The sequence below is a fragment of the Rhinopithecus bieti genome, unplaced genomic scaffold (genome assembly GCF_001698545.2).
Source record: "Rhinopithecus bieti isolate Rb0 unplaced genomic scaffold, ASM169854v2 scaffold_35536, whole genome shotgun sequence".
Classification (NCBI taxonomy): Eukaryota; Metazoa; Chordata; class Mammalia; order Primates; family Cercopithecidae; genus Rhinopithecus; species Rhinopithecus bieti.
In genome coordinates this window covers 275,131-285,093 of record NW_016814959.1, presented here as the reverse complement: position 1 = coordinate 285,093, position 9,963 = coordinate 275,131, and the positions used below count along the sequence as shown (strand labels likewise).

The following is a 9,963-nucleotide window of genomic DNA, read 5'->3' as shown; positions in this document are numbered from 1 at the left end:
GGGGGGCGGGAAACACACTGTTAGGAACAAGCTACTTTCTCAAAAATATTCACCTGAAAACCAAGATAGAGTGATTTTTTTTAAGACTCTCAAATCACAACTGTCATAGGATGCTTGCCAGCTAAGTCTGTGCAAAGTCCTGAAATATGGTGAGAAAATTGTCAATCCATAAGTGAGAAACACTTGTGACAATTCGCTGTGACAATTTACTTCCTCCAAAATGACTTTCTTATACATATTATATATATATATAATATGGAGATATGTACATACACACTGTGTCTGTGTGTGTGTGTGTGTGTGTGTGTGTGTATGGAGAGAGAGAAAGAGAGACAGAGAGAGATTGAGAGAGAGAGAGCGAGACATGGGGTTTCATTATATTGCCCAGGCTGATCTTAAATTATGGCCTCAACTGATTCTCTTGCCTCGGCCTCCCCTTTAGAGGCATGAGCCACCTCACACAGCCCAAAATCACTTTCTATCAAAGCTCTCTATTTTTCTATTCTACTACACTCAAAAATAAGCCAAGAAGGAAACTCTAAGAAGAAAAGCGTAAATTCCCAAAAGTATACCTACTTTGGAAGCTCACAGAAACAGTGGATTGTTGACTTCACACTAATAAAGCGCACTAATTTTGGCTTCCACCCAGGAAAATTTAGTCACTGAACTACCAAAGACACATGTATATCTCAATATAGAGGCAATCTTTAGCATCACCACACCAGAAATTTCTGAGGTTCTAATTACATATTGTTATACTGAAGCAGGCAAAGGAGAGTTGGAAACCCAACAGCAGGCCAAGCTTGATGAATAGGATATAACATTTAGCTATTAGTCCATGATAAAAATCTGTAGATAAAAGTCCTTCCTGTTACCATCATAAGTCTATTACTTACTAATGGTGTGACTTTTGCCTATAAATTTAGCCCATTGTTGCTAGAAGTAGAGTAATTGAACCACCTACATCTGAATAACTTGAGGTGCTTGTTAAAAAGTGAGGATTCTTTGGGTCCATTCCAAATCTAATAAATCATAATCGCTGAGATTGGAGACTAGGAATCTCTGTCTTTAACACTTCCCAGGTGGTTTTTATGGACAATACTGTTTGCATGGAAACCTGACTGACTGCCTGACTGAGTCTCAGCTTCCTTATCTGTAAAGCAGAATTGACTGTCATCATACTTTCCTATTTCACAGTTGTTAAGTATTGAGGATCAATCAAAAATATATGGGAAATGCTTTTAAAACTGCCAAGTGCTACAAAATGATTATAACCATCTAAACCTCTACCACCTACATTTCTACCAACTCTTCTAAAAACTAAAAGTAAAAAAAGGTGAAAATAATTTTTCAAAGACACTACAGATATTATCTTAATTGTTATAACTAAATCTCAGATAACTAGAATACTCAGAAAATAGTCTTCTCGTTAATATTTAACTGAACATTCTGGTCACTCTTTTGAAAAACTTTAAATGTGTTACTACACTGTCTTTCCTTGGTAAATGCATAACTTAGTTTTTATCTGATGACAAGGGATTTTCGAGTTGGGTCAGAATTCTGAGTATCAGGTTTTGTTGCCCAAGAATTATGCTTAGGAGAGTAATCTATGTTCAGCCCTGAGCTCATTTGCTAAAAGGTTTCTTGTTTATTTTTTCTTGTTTGGGGGATATTTTATGGTTGATGGAGGCATGCTTATTTTAACCAAAAGCAGATCTCTAATTACAAGTTGTATTCCAAACGCTTATTTGTTCCTAAGTTGTCTGGAACTTAAAATGCCTCTCCCCATAGCAAGAAAAAAAGAGAAGTTATAAATCATGATAAAGTTATCTGGCTTGTACAAAAAGGCCACAATATAGATGAAACACATTTGCTGTATCTTAACCATCACACAAATATTTTACAGTGGTATTCATCAAGCTTGAGAGTAAAACTGAATATGAAACTATTTTCATTTACCTTTAATATTGCTACTTAAGATAAAAAGAGTCCGCTGGATGAAGATGAAAAGCTGATAGAGCCGGTGCAGTGGCTCACGCCTGTAATCTCAGCACTTTGGGAGGCCGGGGCGGGCAGATCACTTGAGGTCAGGAGTTCGAGACCAGCCTAGCCAACATGGTAAAACACTATCTCTACTAAATATACAAACAAACAAACAAACAAAAAATTAGCCAGCTGTGGTATTTTCCTACTGTAATCCCAGCTACTCAGGAGGCTGAGGCAGGAGAATCGCTTGAACCCGGGAGCCGGACAGAGGTTGCAGTGAGCCAAGTTCACGCCACTGCACTTCAGCCTGCGCAACAGAGTGAGACTCCGTCTCAAAAAAAAAAAAAAAAAAAAAAAGAAAAGCTTATAGATAAAAGTTTCTGTAAATGTTCTAGAAAGGTTAATGGCCCCCAGTTCTTTATTAATCAGAACACATAAGGTCTGTCAATGTGACCACCAGGGATTTTCTTAAGAGTCATGATTAGGATATGATGGGGGCAGGACATGACAAAACTGAGTGTCCAAAGTTAACTCAACAAGTGAAACAGAAGAGAAATTAGCAAAGTGTTTTTGAAACAGTACCTGCGTATCCCTGAGAAAGAGACAACATGGAGTAGAAACAGCTGAGCTATAAATGGTGAGAAAGAAATACCAGAACAAGATTCAAAGCAGAAGAAAAGAAGGGACAGAAAGTAATGCTGAAGAAGAGCGTGCCGTCTACAAGAATCACAAAGACCGAATTCAGGATGTGGCAGCACAGTTACCAAAACCAAAGGGGCCTTGGTGTAAGTGAAGGAGGCTCTCCTTCATACATGCCGACTGCCACACTTGGACTGTTTGTACCTGAGAGAATGTTCACTGACTAGATTTCTGATTCTGAATCCAAGTTATCAGAGGCCCTGTCTGCCTTCTTCTTAGGCACCCTCACCTTAGTTGGGTACTTCTGTTCCTTCACTACGTCCTCCATCTCCCTATACCCAAATAAAATTATATCCCAGTTTTAATCTTACCCCTGAATTTATACTCAAGTGTCATCTCTGTTTGGATTCCTGACCATCACAGACCCTATAGGTCTCTGCTTGTGTATTCAGTCTTCCCACCTTCCTCTTTTCCAAGTCAAAGTGGGGCTCAGTCTAACTAAAAATGCAGTACATTCATTCAAGCAATTAAAAGCTGACACTGAGTGTCAGGTACTATCTTCTGCCTAATAGTAAACACAACAGTCTTGGGTTCCTAGGAATCCTTTATGTATTTTATTAGAACATGTGAAACAAATACCATAAGGGACACTGCGGATACTTCTCTAGCCTCTTAAGATGCTCTGGTTATTTTGAAATGAAATGTTCAACTATGGCTGGACAGACAAATTTTATAAACCAAAGGAACAATGTCAACTCCAAGTCTGATTAAGAGCAGAGACTTAGCTTGAACATTCTTCCTTCAGTATTCTAGAGTTCAGATAATAGATTATAAGGGAAGGAAAAGGAAGCTAACTGAATTTTAATTTTTACACCCAAATCTCAAATAATGCCAGCTTCCGCCTCTTAGAAAGAACTCTTTCACAGCACACACTCAGGGCAACTTGAATCTATGCTCCTGGGTTGCATTCCTCAAACTTGGCCCAAATAAAACTCTCTAATTATATTAATTTAGTCCTGGTTTTTTTTTTCTTTAGGTCAGCAGGATTCACAGTGACTTCCCACCACCCCCTGGTGTTTTTCTCTAAAATCAGTGCTTGGTACCAGCATGAACTCACTGCATTCTCCATTCTTGGAAGTCCTACTACATGTTGTGGAGATGAGGTCTCACTATGTTGCCCAGGTTGGTTGTGAACTCTTGAGCTCAAGCAATCCTCCCACATCAGCCTCCCAAAGTTCTGGGATTTCAGGCATTAGCCACTATGCTCCGCCAGAAATCTTATCTTGTGTGGTTGAAGCTGATTGAGATTAGATGGATCGGCATTTCCATTGTGCAAACCACACTCAGTCTTCCAGAGTGGAAGAATAAATAAATGGAATAATGAAAAGTTAATTGGCAAAGCTTACAGAAAGCTTTAACCTTCTCTGGCCTAAGGCTCTTCCATTTGCTTAACTTACATTCTACCCTGCTTGGAAAACATCAGCTTTCTCCTTTTGAAATAAGAATGGAAAGATCCATGCACCTGGATGAAGGAGCCTATGAACCAGCTCTCCTGAAAAGTTGTAAACTAAAAATAAAATCCAAAGCCCTCGACCAACTGAGTGGACCCACTCTTGGCCAAGGAGACCCCAGAGAAACCTCAAAAACTGAGTTCTCAGTCAAAATAGGAAAAGAGGTCAAACGCAGCTCATTATACTCCCTCCCTTTTGGAATTTAGGTGCAACAATTGACCAGCATTAATGTTACAATAGAAATAAGACTGCAAAAACAGTCTCTGTGGCAATAAGACATCAAGTTATAAAAAAGACCTTAAGGCTATGCCAGGAGAGGGTTAGGCCATGTCTGCAAACAGTCTTACTACATAGCATGCTTAACTTACAACATCACTTTTTTTTTTTTTTTTTTTTTTTTGAGACACAGTCTTGCTCTGTCACCTGGACTGGAGTGCAATGGTGCAATCCCTGCTCACTGCAACCTCAGCCTCCCGGGCTCAAGCAATTCTCCTGCCTCAGCCTCCCAAGTGGTTGGGACCACAGGCACGTAATACCATGCCCTGCTAGTTTTTGTATTTTTAGTAGAGATGGGGTTTCACCATGTTGGTCATTCTGGTCTTGAACACCTGACCTCAAATGATCCCACCCGCCTCAGCCTCCCAAAGTGCTGGGATTACAGGCTTGAGCCACCACACACGGCCATAACATCCCTTTCTGTTGATATCAAATTTCAGACAGAGTCTTACTCCTTTAATCAACTGAAAATTAAAGAATCTCTGAATTACCAGGCACGGTGGCTCACACCTATAATCACAGCACTTTGGGAGGCTGAGGGGGGTGGACTGCCTGAGCTTAGGAGTTCAAGACCAGCCTAGGCAACACAGTGAAACCCTGTCTCTACTAAAATACAAAAAATTAGCCAGGAGTGGCGGTATGTGCATGTAATCCCAGCTACTTGGGAGGCTGAGACAGGAGAATCGCTTGAACCCGGGAGGGGGAGGTTGCAGTGGGCCGAGATCGCGCTATTGCACTCCAGCGTGGGTGACAGAGCACGACTCTGTCTCAAAAAAAAAAAAAAAAGTATCTCTGAACACGCTGAATAAATAACCTGTAAGCCCTTGCTCTAAGACATCCCACCTTTTCATATGGAATCAATGTATATCTTTCATGTACTGATTTACGTCTCTGCCAGCAACTCCTGCCTCCCCAAAATATATAAAAACAAACAGTAATCCAACTGCCTCTGGTGCATGTTCTCAGGACTCCTTGAGAAAGTGTTTCCCTGAGCCACAGTCACTCATCTTGGCTCAGGATAAACCTCTTTAAAATATTTTACAGAGTTTGGTTTTTCCATTAACAAGGTGATAACTCTTCATTATTGCCAAGGCCTTATAAGTTTCTCACTGAAAATTCTAAATTAATTAAGGATTCTTCTAACAGCAAGCTCTCAGGAGAGAAAAACATCAAAGATCATGGTCTCCAACCTGGAGATTTTGTTTAATGGAAAATGCCATCAAATAAAGGACTCCCTCCAGCCATGTAAGAAGTGCCAATATCAGGCTGCCCTAAGTGGACATCCTTCTCAGTGGAGATCTTCAACACTTTGTTCTTTAGACCCCGACAAGAAGTGGATTAAAATATTCATTTGGTTACCTTCGGGAATAGGAACACTTTTCATATTTGTACTTCAAGTTGTTTTGTTGATAATTGTCCTTACTTGTGTCATCTTTTTTATTCTTAAATTGATTACGCTTTGTATTTCAAGATGTCTAAAGTCTCCCACAAAATTCTATAACAAAAAACTTATCACAATAGCTAGATGCTTAGAAATGACCCAACACGCCTCAACTCCAGTGTAAGTGAATGGCCTGAGACTCCACTGCTCTGTCCCCTTATTGTTCAATCCAATCCCTGAATTGTTGCCAACCAATTTAGCCTTGGAGCCTCACTAAGTTCTTAAGTTATAGTACTTCTGCCCATCTCATTCCCTCTGACATGGGACAAGATTATCCGGAAATGAGCCTTCCTGGCAATGTGGGACAAACTTACATCCAAAATGTTGATCAGTATTTTCAGAAGAGAAAGATTTTTATTAAAAGGAGGAAATGAGAAAGAAAAATTGCTCAGAGCCGTCTGAGATATGTGAACTATGCAAAATGTATCAGGCCCAGAGGGACACAAGCATGGGACTTCTGTCACATCTCACTGCAGCCATTCCCAGGGGCAATTATTTAAAAGCATTTTGTTCCTGACAGCTGCTTCACCCACTGTCTTGTGTTCCTGGAATCTGTGATACAAAGAACAATGTATAGCCAACTAATAGCTTGTTATTGTAACATAAATGCTTGATAAACAACTTAGGAACTGCCTCTTCTTTTTTCCTTTAAAAAACCATTTGTAACTGCTGCTAATAGGAGCATATACTCAGGGCAACTTGAATCTACACTCCTGGGTTGCAGTCCTCAAACTTGTGCCAGACTCTCTACTTTTATTAAAAAAAAAAAAGAAAAGAAGAAGAAGAAGAAGAAGAAGAAGAAGAAGAAGAAGAAGAAGAAGAAGAAGAAGAAGAAGAGGAAGAACTCTTTCACTGAAACATGAAAGTAGTCTTCAGTGACCACCACCCATACACAAGCCCTTTACACATACACAGATACACAGATATATGTATTCATAAGCATAGCAGAAGGTCACAAACACACAAAAAAATGCTTTTGAGTAGCTAACTGGAGAAATGTATTGCAATGTAGTTGAGAATTACATGACCCTGTAAAATCACGCCAAGAAACAAAAGGAATATTTAAATACATCTCCAAGTCAATATATCTCGGTGGAAGTCTACACTTCAGTTCAAAACTTCATTTACAAGCAAGGAAAGGCATCTAATATCTAACATATCTACTGAAGCATGTAGAGAATAATACTTGTTTTTCCTTCTTGCTGTTTTCCTCAGTTTGGCTCAGTACCTAGGCATAAGCATTCCAGGGCCCAGGGCCAAAAGCCTCTAAAGCAGAGCCTGGTAGCCCTCTCCTAAGATCAAACACCACGCTGGGGAGAAGCCAGGGAAGGACAGAATCCTCACTTCTTCATCCACTCTCACACATCTACATCATTTTAGTTTATCTGAGAAAACTGCAGAATAATGTAAAAATTACATTGCCACTGCAACATGATTGCCTCTGCAAGGCAAGGCAACTTTTCTATTTATCCCGCTAAATTAAAACAGTGTAGCTGAGGATCACAGTGGTGGGCCTCTCCCAATCCTAACCCCAGGGTACAATTAGTTCAGTCCATTTCTGCAGCTTTATGAAAAGTGTGCTGAGGTTTAGTCTGAAAAAGAGGAATTCTGTAATTGCAGCTCCTCTCCAGAAGACATGTCCCAGAGCTCTTTGACAACAATTGTCAGGTTGCTTTTGGGGCCTTTTCCCTTTGGAAGCCCATTGTTTGGGGAAGTTCTGGGGGGAGTGGGAGTTGGGGAAAAAAGGTATTGAAGTAGGGAAGGGAAAGAAGAATACAAGTTTGCACTTTAAGTTCAGTCGCTAAATAGCAATTTCAACAATAAAGGGTCTCACCGTGTCACCCAAGCTGGAGTACAGTGGCACAATCACGGCTCACTGCAGCGTTAATTTTCCCTGGTTCAGATGAATCTCCCACGTCAGCCTCCCAAGTAGCTGGGACTATAGATGCATGCTACCATACCCAGCTAATTTTTGTATCTTTTGTAGAGACGGGGTTTCATCATGTTGCCCAGGCTGGTCTCAAACTCCTGGGCTCAAGCAATGGAACCGCCTCAGCCTCCTAAAGTGCCAGGATAACAGGTATGAGTCACCACGAACCAGGTCTGTTTGGTAACATTCGTATGTTAATGTCTCACAGTGTTCCATCAAAAGATATGAAGTAAGAATTCTTTCCAATTCAATAGATGCAAAAGACCCCAATTAATGGGATAAAAAAAAGGTCCATAATAGTCCTACTTGTGGAAGTAAGTCCTAGGACACTTCCATGTCAAATGCTGAGAGTAGCATCATCACACAGAATGCTGTTTGACCAGTTGACTGCAGGTCTCAAAGACTGCACAGCTTGCTCCAAAAGTAGACCTTTGCTGATATCTGTTGTGGATGGATAAGTAAATGAGCAAGAAAAATTTAAAAACTGAATTGTGCAATTGGAAAACCTGTAAAGATTGGTAGGCATGTAGAAATGGTTTTACACTAGAGTTATACACAGATTCCATATACGATTACTGACTACCTCGTCGTGTGTGAAACACCTTAAGATATTGATACTAAACAATTTAAGTGATCAGGTTGTAAAAGCTAAGGTCTTCCATTAACAAAATTTTAAAAAGGTGACTCAAGAGACTAAGTTCTCATCAATATAGTGTTATTATAGACTCAAACAGTGTTACAAGATGCAAAATTTTATCTTCAGATGCAAACATCATGTGGCTTGGGATACTTATTTTTTGAACCTTAGGCTTCTTTTTAAGTACTAAGTATATGACACCATCTCTTAAGTCTAGGAAGATTGATTGATTCCTCAAAGTATTATAGCATCTCCATGATATCCCAAATACAGTGAAAATGGAAATGTATACAAAATGAAAGGAGACTTCAAAAATTAGAAATTTTCTACAAAGCATTGTTCAATCATATGTAAAGTGATATATTTTAGGGTACACTATACATAGAAATCTGTGATTTCCATATAATACAATAAAAATGATTCTATTTCCTTGTGGTTTTCAATTTACTTCCCTACATACATTCTTTAGCTTGATTTTCACAATAATCCCATGCAATGCACAAGGCAGCTGATGTTGCCCCATTTTCACACAGAAGAAATTGAGGTTTGGGGACAGTTACGCAAGGCCTCAGCAATTAATAACAGCCAGGAATCCAGGCCTTCTCTCAATCAGCACTTCCCACCATGAATTCAGAATAAAAACCAACCCCCACATTTCATAAAGTTGACTGTGGGTCCTGCAACTGTCATAGCAAAATAGCAGAGGAGTAATAGGTAGCTTTTGTTAGCAACATAAACCATGTAGCCTACGGTTAGAAGAGTGGGCAAAGAATCACAAAGGTTTCTTCACAGTAATATAAATGTGAATATCCATGGAATTTCTGAGCAGCTGCAAGGAAATTCCAAAACGGAACCGAAGGGAAAAAGTGTTCCCTAAAGTTCCTAATAAAACTTAAAGAGCTCTGCTAACTCTTCAGCTGGAATCAGTTAACCCAAGTGAAATCATGTATACTGCACCCAGGGTTCCCCAAAAGAAGCAACACATTGATGCACTTTCTTAAGACCAACAACGTTCACGTTTGTCATTTTCTCCTCTAAAAACTCGTACTCTCCTGGGGCAGGGGGTCGAGTATTCCTAAGGATGACGATTTTGAACAGCCTGCTTTCACAGGCATCCGTAATTCAAGTGAGAGTGAACCATCCTGCCCTGCCAGGGTACCGGGCAGGGGCGGCGGTGTAGGGCACTTGTAAAGGCTGCGGAGGAGAGCGAGCGGGCGAAGCAGCACTTGCGGACCATGCCTCTCTCCGGGGCCCGGTGCTGACTGCGCTGCGAGTGCAGGAGCTGGGCGCCGCCCTCCCCGTCCTCCCAGCCCTCCCGGGCGCCGGGGCCTGGCCGCGGACCTACCAGCGAGAGTACTTTATAGGTGTTGGGGTCCTTGGCAGTGCGGGCGCGCGCCGCCTTCTCCAGCGGCTCCTCCCCCACGTCCATAGGGGCCAGCAAGGACGAGGCCGCCTGCGGGTCCCCGGGCGCCTCGGCGGCGTGGCTGCGGCCCCGATCGCGGCCGTTCCCCGCCGGGCCCTCCCGGGGAGCGCGCCCGCCCTC

The 9,963-nt window shown here is 41.2% G+C and overlaps 1 protein-coding gene across 1 annotated transcript in view; it reads right to left on the bottom strand.

Moving 5' to 3' along the window:
* Nucleotides 1-9,957, bottom strand: part of ENPP1 (ectonucleotide pyrophosphatase/phosphodiesterase 1) — an 88,059-nt gene extending 78,102 nt beyond the window's left edge. The window contains exon 1 of the mRNA XM_017852797.1: nt 9,766-9,957. Within this exon, the coding sequence (XP_017708286.1) occupies nt 9,766-9,849 (84 nt within the window). The 5' untranslated portion in view covers nt 9,850-9,957. The remainder of the gene's footprint in view (nt 1-9,765) is intronic.
* Between the last annotated feature and the right edge of the window lie 6 nt (nt 9,958-9,963).